At 40.0% G+C, this 27,696-nt stretch overlaps 1 protein-coding gene across 11 annotated transcripts in view; it reads right to left on the bottom strand.

Moving 5' to 3' along the window:
* TXNDC16 (thioredoxin domain containing 16) overlaps positions 1-27,696 on the bottom strand; it is a 115,672-nt gene that overhangs the window by 61,109 nt on the left and 26,867 nt on the right. For all 11 annotated transcript variants that reach the window (XM_053595379.1, XM_053595383.1, XM_053595384.1 and 8 more), the window contains exons 6-8: positions 18,764-18,885; positions 14,933-15,023; positions 10,284-10,434 (exon numbers count right to left, since the gene is read on the bottom strand). In XM_053595379.1, the coding sequence (XP_053451354.1) occupies positions 10,284-10,434; positions 14,933-15,023; positions 18,764-18,885 (364 nt within the window). The remainder of the gene's footprint in view (positions 1-10,283; positions 10,435-14,932; positions 15,024-18,763; positions 18,886-27,696) is intronic.

Genomic DNA, 27,696 nt, shown 5'->3' with positions numbered 1-27,696 from the left:
CTCAGGAACTTCAGTGTCTGGAATGTCTGGAAATGGGTAAAATGTATTGGAGGTAAAGGGGCAGGAAGGCTCTAATGGTAAGCTAAAGGGGAATGAGTCAAGTTCTTGAGTAGTAGTTTCCCCTAGTTGCACAGGCCACTGTCCCTCCCCCAAACCAGCAGAGATGCAAGAGGACGTGGGGGCAGCTGAGGCTGTGCTCAAATCAGGGATTTTAAGTACCCAAATGTTGAGTCCCACCAGACTTCTCCTCACTCAGTTACCAAAATGCTAAAAGTCAGACCTTTGTCCTCAAACAGAAGACTGGAAAATCCTTTTCTGGGCAACTTGAGTAATCTCCAAAAGCCTAAAGACGCTGACATCAGGGCTCAGCAAAACCCAGCCAGGCCCCGTCACCGTATGGAGCTGAGTTAACAAGTCCCATAAACATTCTCAGAATTTCCAGTCAGCTTTCTGATTTCAAATTCCGAATCGTGAACAGATATCCAAGGATTAACAAACACCTAAGCAAAACTTCTAACAGGAAAAATAGACCAGGACAAATGGAAAAATAAACAACATGGAGAAAACACAGACTATGCAGGAAGATGAAAGGCTCAGAAACCACCACTGATAACCTCAAGGAAAGAGAAAGACACCACGTCTGCGAGGAATGAAAAACTAACGTCAGATAAACCTCTCCAAGAGCAGAACCAAGACAGATGGAAGACAGGAGAGAAAAGGGAGTGCAACCGAAGGACTAGCTCAAGAGGTCCCACGTCCAAATAACGGGAGTCACAGAGAGAAATGGGAAGAAAGAAATGATCACTGAGACAAGCACGAAATTCTCCACAACGGAAGGAGTTGCCAGATCAAAGAACCCACTGAGTGGATCCAGTACGGTGGATAAAAGCAGATAAACAGAGATGTACTCTTGTAAACCTTCTAATTGCTGAGGATTGAAGACAATATGGATCCTAAAAGTTTCCAGACGGAATCCCATATTTACCTATCATCGACAGAATCCTAAGACAGCCCTGAAGATTCCTGCCCACGGGTGTACAGGTCTTGTGTAATCCCCTGGAGTGTGGGTAGGACCCATGGGGTAGTCATTCCCTTGATTAGTTACAGCACGAAAGAGGCTGTTACTGCACACAAGTAAAAATTTCCTGCTGGCTTTGAAGGAGCAAGCTGCACTGTGGTGAGAAGTCCCTGGGTCAAGGCAAGACAGCAGCCTCCCGGGGCGGAGAGGGGCCACTAGCCAACAGCCAGTGAGAAAATGGGGCTCTGAGGAGCTGAATTCTGCTGAAAACCCAGGTGAGTGGAACAGCCTGAAGGAGTGGGAAAGCCTGCTTCTTCCTTGTGTATTTGAAGAATTATTAGTCACTCAATATTATAAAGTGAAAAGGTGAAGGCCGTAGGGCTAGGGGTATGGCAAGATTTCCAGATCACTGAAAATCACAGAAGGACTTTATTGTGTAGGTAAAGTGAAACCACTTATGAATTGTAAGAGTTGTAACATGATTGTGTATGTGCTTACAAAACACTCTTGTCAGTCTTCAAAACAGATTTAAGATGTAAAAACAGATGTGGGGAGATGTAGGAACTGAGGCTGTTGTCCCAGATTTCTGTCATAAATGAACAGATGGTAAAATAACTAATAAAGTGGAAAAAGAACATGTGATGAAGAAGAGTAACACCTTAATGTCGGATGTGTTGAGCTTAAGGAGAGATACGTTTTAGTAGTAGTTAGATACAAGGGAACAGAGCGCCAAAGAAACGCAAGGCCTGAAAACTCAGATTTGAGACTCGGGTAGTGGGGCGGTGCCTGTGGCTCAGTGAGTAGGGTGCTGGCCCCATATACTGAGGGTGGCGGGTTTGAACCCAGCCCCCACCAAACTGCAACAAAAAACTAGCTGGGCGTTATAGCGGGTGCCTGTAGTCCCAGCTCCTCGGGAGGCTGAGGCAAGAGAAGTGCTTGGGCCGGGAATTGGAGGTTGCTGTGAGCTGTGACACCACAGCACTCCACTGAGGGCATAAAGTGAGACTCTGTCTCTAAAAAAAAAAAAAGAGAGAGAGAATCTGGTAGTAAATGCAAGAAACAGATGAGATTCCCTGAAAGGTGTGTTTTAAGTATCTGTCACTGTACAGCAAAGTGCCCAAAACTGAGCAGCTTGAAGTAATGTGAATCATTTCTTTTACTCATGTATCTGCAAGTTTGTCTCTGCTTTTTGTGGCATTACTGGGCTATTTGAAGGGGGCTGAAGATTCCTCTTTAAAAATGGCTCACATGGACAGCCAGCACACCACATCTGTCTGTTAAGAGCTCAGTCAGGACTGTGACTGAGGTGCCAGGACTCCTTTCAGCCCTCAGCTTCTCTCAGACTGTTTAGTCTAACAGCAAAATAGTGGCATTTCAATATAGCAATGCAGAAGCATGCGACATTTTGCCAAATACAGCTTCAGAAGTCATATCTCATCACTTCAGCCTCATTCTGTCGGTTAATGCAGTTACAAAGGCCCAAGAGATTCAAGGAGAGGGAACACAGACTCCATTATTCCATAAGCACAGCGATAAGGCCACATGGTAAGACGAGTTTATGATAAGAGGTACTGCTACCATTTTGGGGAAATACAACCAAAGTCTGATGGGATGCGGTTTTGGGGATCTTAAGATATGTTGGATGTATTTTGCATGTGGAGGGATGTGAATTTTTGGAGCCAACAGTCTACCCTCTGTTGGGTTACAACAGCTCACATCCCTTCCACATGCAACACATACTCCTCTCTCCTAGACTCCCAAAGCCTCGTCCCACCAGACTTTGATTTCTTTTTCTTTTTATAGAGTTGTGGAGGGGGAAGGTGTCTTATAATGTTGCTGGGGCTGGACTTAAACTCTTGGGCTCAAGCAAACCTCCTGTCTTAGTCTCTCAAAGATTTGGGATTATAGGTCTAAGCCACCATGCTTGGCCTTAGATAATTGTATTTTAATGTCCTTTTTTTGAAAAAGACTTACAAGTATTAGACACCATCCACCCCAATTAGGGCTCAGTCCTGCTCCCTGAGGATGTTTTCTTGAGATCCTTGGTTACAAACTCTGGGCCTTGATGCGCCCTCCAACTCATCCTTTCCTTTTTACGAAGAAAATGATTTCTCCTTGGTAGTAGAGACAGTAACAGAGTAGTATCACAAAAATTAAACTAAATAAAATATATAATAGAATAGAAATTAAAGTAACAACATCCAAAAGTGATAGGAACACTCTTACACTGAGGATGGGATTACCAATGTTTTGTAAAATTATGTATTACTATTAAATAACTGAAATTACTTAAAAATTACTTTCAAAAATGGATATAAGAAGAAAAGGATAAGGTTCTACTGTGAACTATTATATGCCAATAAGTTGGATAAGCTAGACTAAATGGACAAATTCTTGCAAACATAACCTACCAAGATTAAATCATGAAGAAACAGGAAATCTGAACAGTTGTATGACTGGAAAAGAAATTGAATCAGTGATCTAAAACCTCCCAATTAAAAAAAAAAGTGACTAGATGGCTTCACATTTAAACAAAAATTTATGCCAATACTTCTCAAATTCTTCCAAAAATTGAAGAGGTGAGAATGTTTCCAAATTCATTTTATTAATAAGAAGCCAACTTTACCCAAATACCAAAGTCAAAGATATTACAAGAAAACTAGAGACCAATATCCCTCATGAATATTGATGTAAAAATTCCAAACAAAATATAAGCAAACTGAATTCAACAGCACATTAAAAGATTACTCTTCATAAGCAAGAGGCATTTATCTCTGGGATGTAAGGATAGTTGAAAATAAAAAAATTAGGTAATTACCATATACCACATTGACGGAACAAAGGCCAAAAATCGCATTGTTTCACATTTCAACTAATGCAGGAAAAGCCCTTGAAAAAAAAACTTAACACCTTTTCATGATAAAAATTCTCAACAAAGTAGGAATAGAAAAAATGTCAAGATAATGAAGGCCGCATAGGAGGAACTCTAGCCCATGGTGAAGTATTCAGTACTTCCCCTTGCCACTTCTATTCAACATATGGAAAGTCCTAGCCACAGCAATTAGACAAAAATAAATAAAATAAATAAATAAATGAATAAATAAATGGCCAGCACCCAGACTGGAAAGAAAGAAGTATTATCTCCGTTCACAGGTGTAGAAGATTCCACACCGAAAAAATCCCCATAAGAATTAATAAGTAAATTCAAACAAAGTTGCAGGATACAAAATCAACACTCAAAAAAGTTTTGTTGCTGTATGCTAACAATAAATAATCTGAAAAGGAAATTAAGATGATTCCATATGCAAAAGCATCAAAAAGAATAAAAATAAACTTAACAAAGAAGGCACAAGACTTACACATGAACACTACAAACACTTAGCCGGGCGTTGTGGCGGGCGCCTGTAGTCCCAGCTACTCGGGAGGCTGAGGCAAGAGAATCGCTTAAGCCCAGGAGTTGGAGGTTGCTGTGAGCTGTGTGATGCCATGGCACTCTACCGAGGGCCATAAAGTGGGACTCTGTCTCTACAAAAAATAAAAATAAAAAAAAAAAAAAAAAGAAAAGAAAACTACAAACACTGTAGAAAAAAAATTTTAAAAGACATAAACAAATAAAAAGACATTCCGTGTTCATGGATCAGAAGATTGTACATTATTAAAATATCCATATTACCTAAAGCAATCTACAGATTAAATACAATCCCTATTAAAATCCCAATGGCATTTTTTGCAGAAATAAAAAAAACATCCTAAAATTCATATGCAATCTCAGAGGACACCAAATTACCCAAACAATCTCAAGAAAGAAGCATAAAGCTGGAGGTGTCTCACATTTTCTGGTTTCAAAACATATTACAAATCTAAAGTCATCAAAAGACACATAGATCAATGGAACAGAATAGACAGCTCAGAAATAAACCTTTACGTAGATGGTCAAGAGATCTTCAACAGAATGTCGACATGATTCAGAGGGGGAAGGCCGGTATCTCTAATAGACGACAGTGTGAAAACTAGATAAACAGCCACATGTGAAAGTGAAAACAGATCTTCACCTCACACCACACACACAAAAATTAACTCAGAATGGATTAAACACTTAGACTGAAGACCCCAAACTAAGACTTCTAGAAGAAAATGCAAGGAAAACTTTTATAACATTGGAATAGGCAATGATTTCTTGAATATGATACCAAAAGCACAGGCAACAAAATAAAAAATAGACAAATGGGCCTATATCAAACTAAAAGTTCTGTACAGCAAAGAGAAAAATAGAGTAAAAAGATAACCCACACAATGAGAGAAAATATTTGCAAAGCATATAGCACAAAAGGGGGTTAATACACAATACATAAAGAGCCCCTACAATTCAAAATTGGGTTATTCAAAACAAATAACCCAATTTAAAAATAGGCAAAGGACTGGAATAGACAGTTCTCTAAAGAAGATATATTAACGAAAAGTAGCCAACAAGTATGTAAACACATGTTCAACACCACTAATCACCAGGAAACAAACCACCACAGCGACGTATGACCTCACGCCTGTCAGAAAAGCCACAGAACAAAAATGGCACATGGAAAACTGGCTTGTGTAGCTACTATGGAAAACAGTCACAGTTGTCTCTACTGGAGATTTGTGCCAGGACCCCCACCCCGATAGATACAAAAATCCACAGAAGCTTAAGTCTCCTATGTAAAATGGCACAGTATTTGCATACAAGCTATGCACATTCTCCCGTAAACTTTAAAATCATCTCTAGAGGACTCTCAATGCCTAATACAATGCAAATGCTGTGTAAATAGTTGTTACACAATTTTTTTTTTATATTTTTTGCTGTTGTATTTTTAAAAAATTTTTTGATCTGCAGTTAGTTGGCGGAACCTGAGGATGCAGAACCTTGGATATAGAGGTCTGACTGTACAGAGGTTCCTCAAAAATTAAAAATAGAAATACCATATAATTCATCAATCTTACTTCTGGGTATGTACCCAATAAAATTAAAAACAAGACTCAGAGAATGCCCATGTCGACAGCAGCATTACTCACAGAGACGTGAGGTAGAAGCAACATTAATGTCCAATGTGGATAAATGGATTAATAAACATGGCACGGCCATGCACTAGAATGTCACTCAGACTCACGATGGGAAATCCTGACAGCTGCTACCACATGGATGAGCCTTGAGAACCTTTGCCAATTATACGGTTCTCCATTTGTTATTGAGAAATAAGCCAATTACAAAAAAAAAAAAAAAAAAAAAAAATTACTGCATAACTCCACATATACATTAGGTAACTAAAGTAATCATACTCACAAAACTGGAAGTAGGTGGGTGTCAGGGGCTGGGAGTAAGGGGGGCTGGAAATGTGGAATAGTTGTTCAATGAGCACAGAGTTTCTATCATTTGACAGCAAAAAGTTCCAGAGACCTGCTGAACACCAATACGCACGTAGTTACTACTATATTATACGCTCAAGAATTATGAAGGGAAATGTACCTGTTTTTATCACAATGAAAAAAGACATTTTAAAACAACAGTGTCAGGAGCCAACACGCTGCTGTGCAGTACTGCACACTGCCACGGCAGTTAGCAGAAACAGAAGCTAAATGAATAAACCATGACAGCAACCTTCTCATCCTTCTAACTTCCCACATAAAAGAGGAGGTTTAATTTAATTCAAGTATCTCAAATCTATCTGAGACAGCCAGTTATCTCAGATGTACAAACAAAAAGTAAAAGTTTCAGGAAAATCCATCAACTTACTCACTTTCACATTTTATCAGATGTTTGCACTTGATTCCTTTTGGGATCCAGGTAAGGGCTTTCCTTCTATACCACATATAAACTGAATCCATCACTGAGAAAATCATCAGCTTTCCAAAATGTCCCTGATATCTGTTAACAGGACAATGACAAAACCATTTTCCCATCTGTGCTCCTTTCTGGGAACTTTAATGATGCAGGGGTCCTCAAACTATGGCCCGTGGGCCACATACAGCGGTGTGATTGTATTTGTTCCTGTTTTGTTTTTTTACTTCAAAATAAGATATGTGCAGTGTGCATAGGAATTTGTTCATAGTGTTTTTTTAAACTGTAGTCCGGCCCTCCAACGGTCTGAGGGACAGTGAACTGACCCCCTGTTTAAAAAGTGTGAGGACCCCTGATAGGGCAACCCCGTATCTGGCAGAAGAATCTCTATCTATTTAAGACCCCTTTAAAAAATTTATGCTCAATATTTATTTTCAATTTGACAGGATTAAAATGACACGCCTCCCATCAGGCATATGACAGATCAACATACACATACAAAAGCAATCTGAATCAATTTTCATGAGCTTAGATGTGAAATAACAATGCATATAAATGCAAGAGTCACACACAAAACCGCCTACTAAAAAAGCAATCATCCCATTTCCCATTTTATTAGTTTATAGTTTATAAAGACACCAAATGATTTCATATCCTGAACCCACAAACCCAGGCTAGTTTGCAAAGCAGCTTACTAGCCGCACAAAACCTAGTCATGATTAAACCTCGAAGGCTTGGTACGGACGGACATAATAGACAATAAAGGAGGAATGGTGTACGAGGGAACCAGCATTGCCGGGGCGGAGAGAGGAAGAACACGGTCAGAGGCGTTAATTCAAAGCCAACTGCTAAGAACCTGGGAAGTCTTCTAAGACCTCTCCATCCCGTTCTATAAAGTTCACAACACCATCACAATACTCTAGTTACATCAACTTTTGGTCTAAGATGTGTTTCCTATAAAAGTATTTGGCATTCCTTTTTTAACCTCAACTTCAAGAACAAAAGCAACCTCAAATACTATGGGGCCAAATGTTCAAAGTACCAAAATGTACAAGTGACCAAACCAGCTGAGACCTCTGACGCCTTCCTAAGCCTGCAAGGGTAAGGTCCTCGCCACCACACACCACCACACCGACAGCCTCATACCTTCTCTTCTGCACTCCGTATTCATCGCTCTGCTCTAGTCTGTGAAAGTCCACCAGTTGTGTTTCTCTGCCAAGCTTGTCTAGGCTGACACCATGCTGTGAATTCCTAGCTTAGCTTTATAACCGGGCACTGATCTTCGACGTTGCCTTCCAGATCATTCCTGGCTTCATGCTACTGGTCATTTGTACCTATTCCAATGTCCACCCAGGCTTCTGGAACCTCTGCCTGAATCCTACATCCTAGTTCCCTCATTGTCTAGGCAAAAAACCTCAAAAAAAAAAAAAAAGCTTATGCTTTATTCTGTAAAGGAGTTGAATCAAACCCCACTTCAGACTTTGATTAATAATTTAATATTCCTTTTGGGTGAACAGGAGCTAGGGCAGGGTCACCTTCACTGCACAATGCCAGGGAGTACAATTTCTATTGTATTCTATAAAATGTATGTTTCGGGGCTGTCATTCACACAGACTGTAAATGGTGCCCTTCATATTTTTTTTTTTTTTTTTAGAGACAGAGTCTCACTTTGTCACCCTTCGGTAGACTGCCATGGGGTGCCCTTAAATTTTTGCCACGTCAAGCTTTCCAGTAAAGCCACTCTTAACTGAATCCCAAATCATTATGAAGTCTCCAAGTATTTCAAAATGAACATTACATGATTCCTAGTATCATAAAGTGAAACAAGATCAGAGAATCTCCCTCCTGATTATCTATCTAAAAAACCAAAAAAGAACTTTTAAAACACAGCAAAAGAAAATCATGAGCAGAAACTTTAGGAAAGGGGAACAACTTCAAGCCAGACGTTTTAGCAAAAAAAAAAAAAAAAAACCAGAAGAATTAGCAAAACATGGCACGAGTCCTAATCCTGTTTCCAATAGCAAAAACATACTGGTGAGTAGACAAAACCCTGAAAATTCTTAATAATGCTCCATTGTTTGAAAAGAAGGGAATGAGGCCTAAGGGAAGATGGCAAAGAATCAACTATACAGTGAACTGTCCGCTTTCTACACCCCACCCCCCACTTCGTGCTACAGTGGGAGATCAAAATAAATTCAGAGAGATTCTTTCCATGGAAATAAGATACATGCCCCTCCCACATGAAAGGAAAGGGAATCTTTCTTTAAAAAAAAAAAATGACTTTCAACTAAAATTCCACCAGAAAAAAATTACTTAAATTAGAGAATTAAGGAATGAAGCTGGTAAAATTGTGACTGGCAAACTCTGAATCTAAATTTCAGAAGCAAGACTTTTTAAAAGGTGGGAATTCCGCTTACAGAACAAAACATAAATATTATAGATCTTAATAATATAAAAACACAAAACTAACAAAAATCAGAAGGGCGAGAAGACCTGAGACAGGAATAAATGTATGAAGTTAAGTTAATTTTCTCATCTTTTGTGACTAGAAGTCAATATTATCCAAAATAAAAATAATGAATTTCTTAATGCTTTTCATAACCACTTTAACACTTCAGACAGTATCTCCTAAAGAGCCCTCTAATGGTAAAGAAACATTTATCAAAAGTTCCATAATCCCTTTAGTTTCATGTTAGTTTCTTTTTCTTCTATTAAATTCTAGTAAGATCAAAGATAGTATTTCACACTGCAAAGCATCACACACAAAATGACATATTCATGAGTCCATTCCTTTCCCTGTACACCTGCAGACAGGTGGGGGGAACCTAATGGGATAGTCATCTATCAGTTCATCTCTGAGTGATGGGATTAGCTGATTTATTACAATTTTTTCTTTATACTTTGCTGTAACATTTAGACTATTTGTAATACACATGTAGCACTTTTACTTTTTAAAAAAAGACAAACAGAGAAGATCTATTGAAGGTTTCACACGTGCTGGCACAACCCTTCCACATCACCTAGGGAGTCCTCACAAAATTCCTTCAGGCTGATGCTAATGAGAGTATGGCACCAGAAATCCTATTGTCAGAGCATCTGCCAACTTTTAAAACAGTGAGCAAAGCATTCATACAAGAGGTCTTTTCTTAACCATGATGTGGTCACTGGGACTTGTAAAAAGTCACCAACACTGTCTTCATTATCACTACCACAGAATATTTCTGCTTACACAATGCTATATGTGGGTTTCAATGCAATAGTTTACCAAGGCAACAAAATGTCATTTTATGAATAATCTAATCTTCCATTCTACCTTTAATAAGGAACTACTCCTAAATCCCTAAAAATGGAAGAAATACTCTCAAAGAAAAGGGAAAAGATGTAATTTACCTAAATAAAACACAAACTTAGGAAGTGCTATGTATGAATTATACCGTAGTAAGATAAGACACAGACCAACAGAGGTGCTTCCATTGTCTTAATGAACAGGTGAATGTTCAGGGTGGTCAGCGGTTGTTCCATTAGGGTTCTTCTACATTGCTGGGTCAAGTCCGAGACTAGTTTACAATGGAAAAAGTAGACATGTGCATATTCTATATCCTCAGAGCTGCAAATTAGAAATTAAGGCACTCAGTAAAGTTCAACATGTGATCCTTCTACCATCCAAAAGGGCACTATAACAAATCTCTGTGTTACGTCTCATGCTTTTCAACTATTGTTTTAATAAAAGCCTAAAACAATATAAGATCAAAATAAAATGGACTTGGACAAAAAAAAAAAAAGATATAGGATATTAAAGAAAATTAACCTTCATATTTGAACAAACAAAATGAGTTGTACAAGCAATTTTTTTCCTGAACTCTTTCATGTGATAGCTTCTAAATTAGGCGGGAGGCAGACCTGCATAATTTGTTTTTTAATAAAAGGCTGTCACCTTGTGGACGATGAGATTGCCTTCAAATATAGTTGCTTTTCTAGAACTACACTAAAGGAAGCTTAGTAACACGAAGCTTTGTGTTTAATTTAAACCCAAAGCTGTTTTAAATAAACTTCAGCCAAAACATGCCTTAAATAGAAACCATGTGACAGTTTGTAGGAGTTTGTGAGTTTGTATATGAAATATTACAAAACCCAGCAAGGGTGGCTTGTAATTCAAGCTGTGGCATTCCTTTCAATTGAGAATACTAAGATAAACTTACAGTGAGGATAGGTTTGCCAAAATTAAAATAGCATTTTAAGAATCTCCATATGGCATTAGTAAGTTTGGCAAAATACTACAAAATTTTATTTTTAAAATGTCATTTTAATTCTTGAGATGTGCTTAAACTGAGTGTCCAAGGTTCACTGATTTCAAATTTAATTACAAAGTAGTTTCTAATAGATTCAATGATTAAAGAGATAATCCACTCAAAGATTTACTTACTTGCCCACGAAGTGTTGGGCTCTATGCTAACATAAGAGATCAAGATGAATCAGACAATTTAAATTACTGAAAGAAATATACCTAAATATATTTCTCCTTAAAGGAGATATATTTAGTAAAAGGATTGAAATTTAGTGTATAAGTGCTATAATATACAAAACGTTGTGAGGAACAAAGATAAGTCATTCTGCCTCAGATTGAGGAGGAGGAAGAGGAAGGAAAAGGAAAGACCACTGAGCTTGAAGATCAATGACGTCTCCAAGAAGACAGGACGGGGCATTTCAAACGAAGCTGAAGGACAGTGAGAATGCAGGACTCGTGACAGGAATCCTGCACAGTCACTGCTGCTGACAGGACAGTGTCAAGGGCAGGAGAGCCTCGTTCAGGCTGGACCTCCCACCAGAACCTCCCAAATAACAAAGGAATATTGGAAAGTTACTCGGGGTTCATTTGCTTGCAGGTAACAGAAACCAAAAAGGGGGAAATTTATTGGAAGTTTAGAAGGTTATCTCACAGATTACGAGGAAAATTCAAATAAATGGATCAGAGAAAGGGCAGAGAATAAACGTAGAGACCTGGAGAGCGGGGGTTAGGCACCTTCATTTTGCCTTGAACGCCTTTTAGCTCCCAGCTCACCCTGTGAAGACACCTCTCTGCCTTACTTCTAAGTGGATAAAAGTTCATTCCTGTGAACAAGACAGCTACCAGGATGTACAATCCAGTTTTCTTCATGTCCAGCTGTAAATTCCTGGGAGAGAAGATCTTACTCGCTCAGCTAAGTCCATGGCCTGGCTGGCCCTAGGTCAGCCGCCCACCCCTGATTTGCTGGCTGTGGTACGTGTGGGGCAAGGGGTAACAGCCTTCCTGACCTAAACACAGGCTTTCTTTAAGGAGAGAATATGGGCAGGTAGCAGAAAGTACTGGTAACATGAAGGCACACTATCTCTTTCATTTGCCACCTCTCATACATACCCTTCTTAACTGACGCAGGATTTCAACACACTCAGGTCCAACAAGATAGCAAGAATACAAAGTCTGACAATTAAGTTTGCGAACTCGTCCTAGAAAAAGCGTTACACACCTCATTGCTGAGTATCACTGCAGTCACCTTCAAAGTCCGCCCCTTGGGAGCTGTGACCGATGCCAGTGCCTGGTCCACCCTTTAAGGCAATTTTGGAGCTCTTTCTGGAATGGCCATTTAGGGCTTTTGTCATATTACACTCCATGTCCTGAGTATCATCAAAATGTCTTCTTTTCAATATTTATCTTTGGGTAAAGAAAAAGTCACTGGGGGCCAGATCAGATGAGTAGGGAGGATGCTCCAATACAGTTGTTTGTTTACGGCTAAAACGCCCTCCCAGACAGTGTTCATTCTCCCTCCCAGTAATTGTTCATATTACTATTCTTTCAGTAATAGTCCTTTAGGACTATTTTTGCACACTCCTTTCTCAGGCCAAGATTTTCAATTAAGATTTTCTTGTTTCTCTATTGATGTTGACTTGGTTTTGATTAAGATTTTCTTGTTTCTCTACTGATGTTGACTTGGTTTTGATTAAGATTTTCTTGTTTCTCTATTGACATTGACTTGATTATGCTTCTCATAATCAGTCTACAATTTTGACTCACAATGGATGATTTTTTGCAATGTTTTCATCAGTTCTGCTTGGTACTGGATGCCCTGGCCTCTCTTCATCAGTGGTGCTTTCTCTTCCCTCAGAAAAACATTTAATCCATTTGCACACTGCCATTTTCTTTATAGCATTATCTCCATAAACCTGGACTAATGTGTCCCTGATTTCACTTCCTCTCTTGCCAAGTTAACAAGAAATTTAATGTTTGTTCGTTGCTCTGATTCAAGCCCTGACATTCTCCTGACAGAAAATCAAAAAATGCAATGAAGACCCCTCAGCAAGACACCACCATGCCAATGAGAACACAGCTGTGAGACACCGACATACTCAGTTACGAAGCTTACCATGTGTTTGTATGGTGCTGCCAAGGCCAGCTCACTTGGCAAGTTCACAAACTTAATTGTCAGACCTCTTATTATGCACTCAATAAATATTTGCTGAATCGAAGAATTAACAAATCAAAGAAAGAATGCATTCACCTCACCCCAAATAAGAGACAACCCAAAGTCACTGCCGATTACTTTATCCGGAAGTGATGTGGTAGGACTTCTGTACTCGGAATCCAGTCCTTCCCTGTTACCTCAGGTCCAGGCGTGACTCCTCACCACCTCAATATCCACGAATAAATGATAATTCAAAAATCCCCAAAACAACACATACTCAAAGTAAATAAGAAACAAGATAACTGTACATTTAATTCTCAGTTAAAAATGGGGAAAAACAAAAAATGTGGCAGAATACTGTGCCTTAGTCTTAGTCAGAATCTATGTATACATAGCCATCTCTTTGCGTTTTAAGAATGTCACCATTCTTTGCAATTATTTCATTAACTGAAAAATATAGAATGTGATAACACAAGAGAAAGTACAAATAACTAGCCTCCAAAACTGTGGGGCTAGCATGGAATCATGTGGGATGGGGGATAACAAGGCATCCCCCATTCCAGGATGGGAAATTGGCAGTCTACACAGGGAGGAGCAAAGTCACTGCTAAACTACTGCTTGTGGTGTCTTCCAACTCAGTGACTACTTACCGTGAACATGAACTGTCAGTGCACCTGCCAAACTGTTAGAAATATAATTTGCACACAGACAGTAAGCAGGTGTCAAAGTTTTATTTAACTCATTCATGAGGGAAACAGCAATAGAGACTAATGGAAAAAGGAATGCTGGTTAATGTCATACAGAGCCACAAAAATATAACTTCTTTTGTATGAACTTTCTTCTCTGCCTCTCTCCCTTCTTCCCTTCCCTCAAATCATTTCACCTTACTGGTTTTCTATGCACAAGCCTCTAAATCTATAGAGCTGTAAAATTTCCAGGCTTTAAACAATTTTGGGTAGTATATCAAATAGCTGCTATTTTTCTAAAAGGTCAGCTGAGGGGCTCATTAAAGATGCTTGATGTCATTACAAAGGCCATACGACGACCACCATTTTGCTTTGCTTTGGATACTTTCCTGAACACCCTTGTGAAACCAAACTTAGTCTTTAAAATGTATTGGTTATTCCGCATGGTCTTAAGTGCTTAAAAAAAAAAGAAAGAAAGAAAGACTTTAACCCTAGCTTGGCCAGCCAAAAACAGTGAAAAAGCAGGTTTCTCCCTAGAATTCAAAGCTAGAAGCTAGACAAGAAAAATAAACATGCCATTCAAAAACTGTGCTTAAATATACTTAAGATCGTTATGACAGAGTAACTTACAGAACTCTCATGGAGAGCTTCCGGAGCTTCATTATGGAAATTCTTATTTTACCCCCTATCTGACCACTGCGGGCGATCAAGTCCTAAGATAGCCCACTGGGCCACTCACAGGATCACCTCTTGTGGCTTATCCACATCACTTTCCTTCACCTTCACCTAATGCCACTTCTGCGTATTTCAGACTGCAGTGCAGGAGCTGACGGCATGAAGGGAGGTCAGGTGGGTACATGGGTATTCACACCTGTGTGTGATCCCTCAGACACGTCCAGGCTGTGGGGTGGCCGTGCTGACTGAGGAAGGTGAAGAAAACAACAGAACACTTTAAATGGTTGATATCACCTCTTATACATACCCGATGCTTTCCAAAACAGCAATTTCTGTGGTTAAGACAAATCGGTACATGGTCCCATACACAAAAGCAGCTTCCATGACTGCTCTGTGCTCTGCAGAAGAGATGAGGGTGCGGAAGACAAGAGGAGTTAGTGCGTGTGACGGGCCTCGGTTTCTGCTCTGAGTATGGACTGTCCTGCGGGCTTTTGTCGTCTGCTATACTTAAAGAAAAATCCTTTGCAGCATCCCAGTTGGGTATTTAACTGCCTCTCAGTGCAGGCAGTTACAGAAGTTATAAAAAGTCTACGCTAGTCAAGGTAAAAGGAGAATTAAGAGGGAGTGGAAAACTACTTGAGAATGTAATTTGTGATAATTGTTTTCCAGTAGCAGAAAGAGAATACAAATGCACCATACAACTTTCTATGTTATTTTTATATCTGTGCATGTCTGTGTCTGTTGGTTCTGGTTTAGTTAACTTTTAACCAAACATGCTTATTGACAAATAATCCTACAAGGCATACTAAGGCTTATTAACAAAAACAGCTGTCCCCCCACCCTCTAGCCCATTTCCAATTCCCAAGGGACAATCACTTTCAACTCTTTCACTGTCCCTTCTGTTATCTACCTCTGAGACTTTAAATGGCATTTTCAGACTCCTCTTTCCTGATAAGAGAAATACACATACATATTTATAAAAAGTATCAGTATTATCTTTTGAGTTCTCACTATGGAAGATAATACATTTCTTTTCTGAAACCCAGCACCACAAACATACCCAACAACTGTCTCCCGATATAGTTCTGATTTTTATAAGGCCAATACTGAGTACTTACATTGTTACAATTCAGTAAATAGTATTTACAGATAAGCCATGCAGTACTGAACCACATTTCCTTTCTTAAACCTCTTCACTGCAGTTATTATTATCTTTTTAAATGTCTTGTTTTGATTTTTTTCTTAATTTTTTCCTAAACTCTTCCACAATTATCTACCCTTCTCAATACTTCAAATATTCTCAGGCATACTGTCAATTCTATCCTGCAGACATTCTGCAGAGCCTTCTGATGTGCTCTGACATTGCTTCTCGGCCTGCTACACACCAGCCACGCCGCTGATCCTCTTATCCTCCTGGTCCTTCTCCCTGTCCCCACATCTTCTCTCCTGCTCCCTCACTCCCATTCTCTAGCACATTCCTGTGACAGAGTATGTGCAATACACACTTTTTGCAATCCTACATGTCTGCAACTATATTAATTCTACTTTTGCTATAAACTATACTTGGCTCAGTAAAGAACATGAGGTTCAAATCATGTCCCCTGACAATTCTAAAAACATGGCTCCATTTATTTTCATTTCCAGCACTGCAATTTAGAAGTTCAGTGACATTCTGATTCTTGACCCTTGAACTCTAAACCATTTTCCCCTCCTCTGGAAGATTTTTCCTAATATTCTAAAATTGCAAAATGAGATGCCTTGTTGGGGCTCTGTAGTCACTCACTGTGCTGGGACTCAGGGGCCTTTCAATCTGGAAGCTCAAATCCTTCAGTTCTGGGACATTTTCTTAAACTATTCCTTTGAGGATTCCCTCCTTATTTTATCTTCTCTTTTCTCCTCTTTGCCATTCTAGACAACTACCTTCCTCTCCCACCATGTGCATCCCATATCACTATATTATTCCACCACCCCACTGTGTCACAGTCACCTACTACCCCAGCCTGGATCACTCCTCGTCCCATGAAGAACTGAGCTGTGGCCACACTGTTACTCTCTCTAGTACCACTCCTGCCATAGTGTTTGGTAATTTCATTATCCACATAGATGATCCTTTCAAATCCCTGGCCTCCCTGTCTGTGGCCTTCTCTACTGTAGTGACCACTCTTCAGCCTTAACACTCACTCCAAGCCGTGTTACTACCAACACCACAGACCCCTCCACAATCTCCACATCTAGCCTTTCCCCACATACAAACGCACATCTCGGAGTTACCCTGTCTAGCACCCAGCTCTGAGCCATCAGGACCTACAGCCCACAGATCCTACCACTCGTCACTCTCTTTCAACTTTCTCTGGCCCTCTTTTCCCACCTAATTCAGCTTAAATTCCATGGTCAACCTTTATAACCATTCCCCTGCCCATTAGGCTAAAACACAACTCAGGTTAAGTCCAACACTCTGCCCAGTCTATTCTTAACACCCACAAAAGTCAACACAGCTGGAAGGGGGGAAAAGAAACCATGAATATGCTGGGGATCTCACTTTAAATTACTCCCAACAACCATTCTGTATTTCCAGGCCTCCTAAACAACTTCATCTCTTCTTTTCTCTTCTCAAACTAGTTGATGATTTTATTTCTATTTCACTGAGAAAACAAAACCAACTTGAAAAATGAACCAAAAACACTTCCACAAGCTCCCAGCTCCGTATCTGTCTACCCACTTACCCCAGGATGCCCATATCCTTTCTGGTCCCTCCTGTCACTACAGAGGAACCTCTGGGCTCCCACCAAGAACCCCTGCCCGTGCTCACCAGGTGCCATCCCCTCCTGCCTCTGGAAGGCCTTGAGTCCCCCTTTCTGACGCATCTTTCTCATCAACATTCAAATACATGCCCTAGGAAAGTCCTGTCTTGGCCCCACATGCTCTTTTAGCTTTCCTCCTCTGTCCTCGGTGTCCACTGGCTCTTTCTCTTGCTCCCCTCCACCCCAGCTGTCAAGTATTTACCCCTGGAAAGGTGCTTGCCTTCGGTGACCTTGTGGAGGTCACCAAAAACTTCCACATTGTGAAACTGACGGCCAATTGGCAGTTTTTACCTTCAGTCACCTTTCAGCATCATTTACCACTACGGTTCGCACGCTCTCCTTAGTGGCTCCCCGCCCCTCACTGGTCTGTAAGTGCTGAAGGCCCTAATGAGGTCAGTCTTTTCCTTTCCACCTCACCTCACTGTCTTAATAATCCTCTGTGGTCTCACAGTTTTATTTCTGAAAATTTACATCCCTAGTCTGTAGTTTAGTAATATCCAACTTCTTTGTTAATATCTCTTTTTCGTGTGTGTCTGATGAGTATTTACAAGTATGATGTCAAAAAGTGGATTCCAGAACTTCCTCTCCAAATTATTCCCTATCTTCTCCACCTAAGTGATCAGCAGTTTTACCTTCCAAGTAGGTCAGGTGCAAACCCCAGCGCCACCCTTGTCTGATATTTCTCAATCCATATCTAATATGTCAGCAAATTCATTTAGCTCTATCTCCAAAATCCTGCTAAAATCCAAATTCATAATAATTACCACCTCCCTTGCTAGCATGCTGGTCCACGCCATCCACCATCATCTTTTGCCTATGCTATTACCGCAGTAAGTTCCTAATTTTCTGCCTTCCTCTGCTCTTATTGCTCCCAATCTAACAACATTCGTCAAATACTACAAATTACCCCCACTAAGCTTATATTGTAGCTACTACTACTATAAACACTGTAAGGAAATCAAAACAGAAATGGCTAATACTTTCAGAGCACCCACTGTACTCCTGGAACCATTTTAATTATTCAAATGCATTTGATTCTCACAATAATACTTAGAAGTAGGCAGAGTGATTTTCCCCATCTTAGGAGCCAGGAAATCAAAGTTCAGGAACTTGACCCTGGTACTCTGTAAGTAACTGGGCGAGCAGAGAGTCAAACCAGCAGTCTGGCTCCAGAGTTCCTGCCCAACCTCTATGCTGTGATGTCCATTCCACGAAAGATAACATAGTAGTAAAGTCCTTACATTCATTTTAAATATCAGAAAACACATCATTTCAAGTACTCCAACACACATAAGTTCAGAGACACAGCAAATACTAAAAGGAAAGCGATTAAATACCTGGTATTCCGATGGCTCTTACATATGAGAATATAATATTTTCTTTTCCTTTCAGAGCATTTTCTACATTCTGCAGGTCTTCTGGGGTAGTAACATATTTCACTTCATTAAACAGAAGAGAACTGAAATACAGATACAATTAATAGAAAAATCATGTATGTAATTAGTTATCTAATCAAAAGGAATTGATCTCCTTTGACCAAACCATTAGTAGTAAGAACTAAGCATTTTAATAACTGTGAATTCAAATCTCTCTTTAGAACATCAACCAGGGACAGGTGTGAGAAATGGTGCTGAGGGTCCATCACAATGACCTCAACAGATCTGGGGAGCTGCAGTCACTAACACCCTAGCCTAACCAGATAAGCCCACACAGATCTCTCCACCTTGAATGCTTCCAGCCCTTCACACACCTAACAGCAGGCTTGTCTCCACGGCCTAATTAGGTCCTACACGACCTAGACCTTGTCTACCTCTCCTGCCTCATTTGGCTCTCCCATCCCTCATGCCCATGACGCTCCAGGCCCACCTCAGGGCCTCCCCACGCACAGGTGCCTTCCCGGGAAGCCTTCCCTTTGCTTGTCACCTCAGAGAAGCCTTCCCTTCCCTCAAGAGGGAAGACCTGCAGAACCGGCTTTTCCTGGAGCATTTTCCTCTCATTTCACTATTTGATTCCTTCACACTACTTACAACAATTTATATTTACATATTTACATGTTTGTCCCTGCCTCTTTTTTTTTTTTTTTTTTTTTTTAAGAGACAGAGTCTCACTTTGTCGCCCTTGGTAGAGTGCCCTGGCAGCACAGCTCACGGCAACCTCCAGCTCTTGGACTTAGACGATTCTCCTGCCTCAGCCTCCTGAGGAGTGGGGACTACAGGCACCTGCCACAATGCCCAGCTAGTCCTGCCTCTTATTAACAGTATGCCCTTGGGGCAAGGATCTTGTGTACTTTATCACTATATTAATTACTTAGAACAGAACCTGAAACACTCCATTCTATGTAATTTTATGGATATGATTATTGATAAATGTTTTTTAAATGAATGAAAGGAAAAGCACAGAAATTATTTACTCCCATCCTTCATTTGAAGAAACAGAAGTTCAAACACTGAAGCGTCTACCGAAACACCCCTGTATTGAATCAAGGAGCCAGAACAGAACACCAAACAGGTGCTCCCAGTTCTGGTCCAATCATCTTCCCACTCAACCATAATTCTTCCAACTCATCTTGTCAGACTAACTTACCATATTTCTTCATCCAAAATTGTCCCATTTTTAGTTGTCTACTTCTGTATTTAGTCAAATACAGTTTCCCTTTACAGAAAACAGCATGTCCCTCTAATATAGCAGTTCTCAAACTTTTTGGTCTCAAACTTTATAGCCTTAAAATTTTTTGTGGTTCTCAAAGAGATTTTGTTTATGTAGGTTATAAACATAACCTACATAACCATAATTATCAATAATTGCCAAAATAGAAATTAAAATACGAATTTTTAAAATCTATTAATTCTTTTTTTTTTTTTAGAGACACAGTTTCACTTTATCGCCCTGGGTAGAGTGCCGTGGCATCACACAGCTCACAGCAACCTCCAACTCCTGGGCCTAAGTGATTCTCCTGCCTCAGCCTCCCGAGTAGCTGGGACTACAGGCGCCCGCCACAATGTTCAGCTGTTTTTTGTTGCAGTTTGTCTGGGGTCGGATTTGAACCCACCACCCTCGGTATATGGGGCTGGCACTCTACCCACTGAGCCACAGGCACCGCCCCTATTAATTCTTTTTGAAACAATAACCACTGTGTTAATATAAACACTTATTTAAAAAATAAGTAAATTTTCCAAAACAAAAGGAAAACTTAGTCAGAAGATGGGCATGATTTTACATTTTTGTAAATCTCTTTAATGTAGAACTAAATAGAAGACAACCAGATTCCCATGCATGCTCCCACGTTCAATCTGTTGTAACGTTACGTATCATGTCGCCTTTGGAGACTCCATTATTAAAAAATATCTTCACTGAGTGGCACCCTGAAAGCACTGCCCTGAGTTACACTGGCCCAGATACTTTCCTATTTATTACCAGTTTCTTCCACTTTTCAAAAGAGACATAAAACTTTATCTTCTATATATCGCAGGGCTCATTTTTTTTTTTAATTACTGAGTAGTATTCATTATGTACTAAATATTTTCAGGTTTTCATTAAATTTTCAACAACGTATTTCAGATATTATTTATTGAGATATTGTTTATTCTTTAAAGGTAGTAATGACAAAGTGTCATTAATAACAGTCCCAGTGCAGGTGATGCAAATGGTAGCACCCCATGCTCAGCAGTAATGAAGCTGACCCCCTCAGATTTGCTGTGTTGCAATTTGGGCTGTAATTTATAGCTGTGGGACCTTTGAGTCTGGTTCTCCAGCTCTGATAGCAAGGCTGAGGCCTCCTATGTCGTATCCATTCCAACTCCTCTTTGCTTACGCCAGGCAGAACCAGACTCTAGGATTTATAAATAAGAATCCTCGTCAATCCACTCCATCTTGTTTAATTTTTATGGCAACCATCTGAAATTGGTACTATCATTAACCCCATCTTAAAGATAAGGTCTAGGGCTTAGAAAGGTTACCTGGCCCAACGTCCCAAAGCGCATTAAGTGGTCATTATCCATGAGATAATGTAACCAAAACTAATGACATTCATCATCTAAGGATCTCTGTGATTGTTCCCAACAGCCTCCTAATTTTAAAATATGCTTTAATGTTAATTTCCAGAATATGAGGATCTGTTCCGCAGGCTGTGCTCCTTCACTCCACTGACAGAGATGGGGGAAGGAGAGTCTCTCTCGGGATTGTCTTGCTCTAACGATTGGGTAAAATAGCCAGGGCTTTCTCTGCTCAGGAGTTTTTCCTGCCCAGAAAGGTTTCTTTTTCTCTGGCTTGCTTTTCCTGAGACTTTCTCTAACCAGATCAGATACGTGGCCAAGAATTGAGTGGTTGTCAGAAATAAAAGGAATGAAGTAGTGTGTATCTGACCCGACTTTCTGAGTAGAGAGCCACTAGGTCGTTTTTCAGAAAGAGTCATCTTTCTATTTCTGTCACGACTCAAGTTTTAAAAAATTCAATGAAAAGAAAATATAACCTGCTAATTTACCATATCAAAACCCCCCAGGAAAAATAAAGATACACAGGAAGAGGGACAAATTACTTTTATCTAAAGTAATTAGATGGTATAACAAGGCAGATTCGTTTGTAAAGAGAAATATCCTCAAGTCTTTTATCAAGTACTTTCTAAATTAATACAGATTTTTTTAAAAAACTGGTAGGAGAGACAATCCAAGATGGCGGCCAAGTAACAGCTTCCCTGCAACAGGGCACAGTGAGTCTGGGGAGATAAGACTCCAGGCATCTCTGGCTGGTGGGATCCACCTATTATCATCCCTTTGGGGATACAGGACGTCAGCAAGGGACCTCTGGACCCCAAGAGGAGGACAAAAACAGTAGAAAACTGGCAAGTGGTTGCATGTGTTTGACCTAATCCCGCCAACAGCCATAAGTGCAAGTAGCAGTGAGACTGCAAACTGGAAAGGCCTCACCTGTGAATTCTTTTGGTGTTTTTGGACTTGGCACTCAGTTGAACCACCTTGGGAAGAGCTTGAGCAGGAGAGTGGAGAACTTTAGGCATTGTCTATGGCCCCAGACTGAGCCACTAAGCTGGACAGAGCTAACATGTTCGACTGTGGGGGGCAGAGAGTCATTGTGAGAGAACTGCCCTGGCAAGCTCTGCCCTCAGGGTCGCAGAGCAAGGATCGGGTGGGAGCTAGTAACCTAGTGACTAAGCAGCCTAAAGAAGGGGACTGAGCTGCCTTACAACCTTAAACATCAGGGGCAGAGTGAGACCAGTTTCGGCACACTGGAGCCTCGGGCTGTTGCCCTGGGTAGAGTGCCATGGCATCACAGCTCATAGCAACCTCAAACTCCTGGGCTTGGCGCCACCTAGACCTCCATAAGAGCTGCACCACAACCGCCAATCAGTGACCTGCACCCTCCGGGACTCCACATGCCCTGACCAGGAACTGCGGGAGCCACACAACCCTGCCTCCCCTCCCTCCTGTACCCTTCCTGCCTCCACACCAGCCTGCTCATCTGGCCAGGGACTCTGGTAGCTGAGTATCCTCCGGAGCCCTACCTACCTCTGTGCAGAGCCCTTCTCCTGGCCAGAGACTGCTGGAGCCTTGGGCTGTCTGTGCAAAAGTCACTGAGTGCCAGGCACTCCCAGAACCGTGCACACCACTTCCCGCCCTGTTGCTGGATCTGGATATGTCACACTCTGGAGCTACTTCCACAATCAGAACTCCCTGGCTGGGGCAGCCCAAGAGAAACTACACAGGGTCACTCCCTACAAAGATCCAGCAACAACAGAGTGAGCCCGCTGGGGTCTAATCTTGGAGAGACACCTCCCCTACTCTGACAACGGCCAGAGGTAACAGTAAAAAACAATCATGAGACGAAATCAACAGATAAACTATGGTAATATGAATAATCAGAGTAGATCAACTCCCCTAAGGATCAATGGGGCAGACACAGCACAAGATCCCATGCACAAACAAATAGCTGAGATGTCAGAAATCGAATTCAGAATCTGGATAGCAAGTAAGATCGAATTAGAATTCTAAGCAGTAACCCAAAAGGTATCTCAAGAATTCAACAAATTCAAAGACCAAATGACCAAAGATTTTGACACATTGAGACAAGAAGCTGCAGCCTTCAAAGAGAAACACAGTAGAATCCCTCAGTAACAGAATGGAGCAAGCAGAAGAAAGGATTTCTGACATTGAAGACAAAGCTTTCGAACCCTCCCAAACACTCAAAGAGGAAGAGAAATGGAGTGCAAAAACAGATCACTCTCTCAGAGAGCTCTGGGATAATTCGAAGAAAACTAATATTCGTCTTATAGGGATCCCCGAAAGTGATGGAGTGGCTTAACAAGGCTCACAGTCTCTTCTCCATGAGATTATGAAGGAGAACTTTCCAGATGTAACAAGAGATTCTGAAATTCAGATAGCAGACAGTTTCAGAACTCCAGCATGACTCAACCCAAATAAGACATCCCCCACACACATCATAATCAATTTCACTAAAGTTAATATGAAGGAGAAAATTCTGAAAGCAGCCAGACGAAAGAAAACCATCACCGACAAGGGTAAGAATATTAGAATAACTGCAGATCTCTCTGCTGAAACCTTTCAAGCTAGAAGAGGATGGTCATCCACTTTTAATCTCCTAAAACAAAGTAACTTTCAACCCAGGATCCTGTACCAAGCTAAACTAAACTGAGTTTCATTTATGACAGAGAAATTAAATACCTCAATGACATTCACATGTTGAGCAAATTTGCCATAACTAAACCAGCTCTCCAGGATATTCGCAGACCTATCCTCCATAAAGACCAGCGTAATCCTCCACCACAAAAGTAAACCCACCCAGAAAATTTTGATCAAATTCCAATTTCCACAGTTGCAAAAGGATTAAAAATGTCCACCAGACTCTCAAAAGGCTTATCAATATTCTCAATTAATGTGAATGGTTTAAATTGTCCTCTAAAGAGGCATAGGTTGGCTGACTGGATATAAAAACCAGATATCTGCTGCATACAAGAATCGCATCTTACATTAAAAGACAAATATAGACTCAAGGTGAATGGATGGTCATCTGTACTCCAGACAAATGGAAAGCAGAAAAAAGCAGGCATTGCAATCCTATTCACAGACACAACAGGCTTTAAACCAAGTGAAATAAGGAAGGACAAGAATGGAAACTTCGTATTTGTTAAAGGTAATATCAATATGATGAGATTTCAATTATTAACATTTACACACCCAACCAGAACGCACCTCAATTTATAAGAGAAACTCTAACAGACATGAGCAACTTGATTTCCTCCACTTCCATAGCAGTTGGAGATTTTAACACCCCTTTAGCAGTGCTGGACAGATGCTCCAAAAAGAAGCTAAGCAAAGAAATTTTAGATTTAAACTTAACCCTTCAACATCTGGACTTAACAGACATCTATAGAACATTTCATCCCAACAAAACTGAATACACATTCTTCTCATCAGCCCATGGAACATACTCCAAAATCGACCACATCCTAGGCCACAAATCTAACCTCAGCAAATTTTAAAAAATAGAAATTATTCCTTGCATCTTCTCAGACCATCATGGAATAAAAGTTGAACTCAGTAACAACGGGAACCTGCATCCCCATACAAAAACATGGAAGCTAAACAACTTTATGCTGAAGGATAGATGGGTTACAGATGTAATTAAGATGGAAATCACCAAATTTTTGGAACAAAACAACAATCAAGATACAAATTACCAGAACCTCTGGGCTACTGCAAAGGCAGTCCTAAAAGGGAAAATTATAGCACTGCAAGCCTTCCTCAAGAAAACGGAAAGAGAGGAAGTTAATAACTTAATGGGACATCTCAAGCAACTGGAGAAGGAAGAATACTCCAACCCCAAACCCAGCAGAAGAAAAGAAATATCCAAAATCAGAGCAGAATTAAATGAAATTGAACACAAAAGAATTATACAACAGATCAATAAATCCAAAAACTGGTTTTTTGAAAAGATCAATAAAATAGATAAACCTTTGGCCAACCTAACCAGGAAAAAAAGAGTAAAATCTCTAATTTCATCAATCAGAAATGGTAACGATGAAAGAACAACAGACCCCTCAGAAATTAAAAAAATCCTACAAGAAACTCTACTCTCAGAAATATGAAAATCTGAAAGAAATCGACCAATACCTGGAAATACGTCACCTGCCAAGACTTAGCCAGAATGAAGTGGAAATGTTGAACAGGCCTATATCAAGTTCTGAAACAGCATCAACTATACAAAATCTCCCTAAAAAGAAAAGCCCAGGACCAGATGGCTTTATGTCAGAATTCTACCAAACCTTTAAAGAAGAACTAGTATCTATATTACTAAATCTCTTCCAAAATATAGAAAAAGAAGGAATATTACCCAACACATTCTATGAAGTAAACATCACCTTGATCCCCAAACCAGGGAAAGACCCAACAAGATAAGAAAATTATAGACCAATATCACTAATAAATATTGATGCTAAAATACTCAATAAGATCCTAACAAACAGAATCCAACAACACATCAAAAAAATTATACACCACGACCAAGTGGGATTTATCCCAGGGTCTCAAGGCTGGTTCAATATACGTAAATCTATAAATGTAATTCAGCACATAAACATACAATTCTTTCAATTGGTGCAGAAAAAGCTTTTGATAATATCCAGCACCCTTTCATGATCAGAACACTTAAGAAAATTGGTATAGAAGGGATATTTCTTAAACTAATAGAGGCCATGTACGGCAAACCCACAGCCAATATCGTACTGAATGGAGTTAAATTGAAATCATTTCACTTAGATCAGGAACCAGGCAAGGTTGCCCATTGTCTCCATTGCTCTTTAACATTGTAATGGAAGTTTCAGCCATTGCAATTAGGGAAGAAAAGGCGATCAAGGGTATCCACATAGGGTCAGAAGAGATCAAACTTTCACTCTTCACAGATGATATGATCGTATATCTGGAAAACTAAGGATTCTACTACAAAACTTTTAGAAGTGATCAAGGAATACAGCAATGTCTCAGGCTACAAAATCAACACCCATAAATCTGTAGCCTTTATATATTCCAACAATAACCAAGCTGAAAAAACAGTCAAAGACTCTTTCACAGTAGTGCCAAAGAAGATGAAATATTTGGGAGTGTACCTAACAAAGGACGTGAAAGATCTCTACAAAGAGAACTATGAAACTTTAAGAAAAGAAATAGCTGAAGATGTTAACAAATGGAAAAACATACCATGCTCATGGCTCGGAAGTATCAACATTGTCAAAGCAATATATAATTTTAATGCAATTCCTATTAAAGCTCCATTGTCATATTTTAAAGATCCTGAAAAAATAATACTTCGTTTTATATGGAATCAGAAAAAACCTCGAATAGCCAAAACATTACTCAGCAATAAAAACACAGCAGGAGGAATCACACTACCAGACCTGAGACTGTACTATAAATCGATAGTGATCAAAACAGCATGGTATTGGCACAAAAACAGAGAAGCAGATGTCTGGAACAGAATAGAGAACCAAGAGATGAATCCAGATACTTACTGTTATTTGATCTTTGACAAGCCAATTAAAAACATTCAGTGGAGAAAAGATTCCCCATTTAACAAATGGTGCTGGGTGAACTGGCTGGCAACCTATAGAAGATTGAAACTGGACCCACACCTTTCACCATTAACTAAGATAGACTCTCACTGGATAAAAGATTTAAACTTAAGACATGAAACTATAAAAATACTTGAAGAAAGTGCAGGGAAAACTCTTGAAGGAATCGGCCTGGGTCAATATTTTATGAGGAGGACTCCACAGGCAATTGAAGCAGTATCAAAAATACACTACTGGAACTTGATCAAACTAAAAAGCTTCTGCACAGCCAAGAACATAGTTAATAAAGCAAGCAGACAGCCCTCAGAATGGGAGAAAATATTTGCAGGTTATACCTCCGATAAAGGTTTAATAACCAGAATCCACAGAGAACTCAAACATATTAGCAAGAAAAGAACATGTGACCCCATCTCAGGGTGGGCAAGGGACTTGAAGAGAAACTTGTCTAAAGAAGAGAGATGACGATCTACAAACACATGAAAAAAAGCTCATCATCCTTATTTATCAGAGAAATGCAAATCAAAACTACTTTGAGATATCGCCTAACCCCAGCAAGAGTAGCCCACATAACAAAATCCCAAAACCAGAGATGTTGGCGTGGATGTGGAGAAAAGGGCACACTTCTACACTGCTGGTGGGAATGCACACTAATACGTTCCTTCTGGAAGGATGTTT

Source organism: Nycticebus coucang, chromosome 6 (assembly GCF_027406575.1).
Source record: "Nycticebus coucang isolate mNycCou1 chromosome 6, mNycCou1.pri, whole genome shotgun sequence".
Classification (NCBI taxonomy): Eukaryota; Metazoa; Chordata; class Mammalia; order Primates; family Lorisidae; genus Nycticebus; species Nycticebus coucang.
This window is presented reverse-complemented; position numbering and strand designations above follow the sequence as displayed.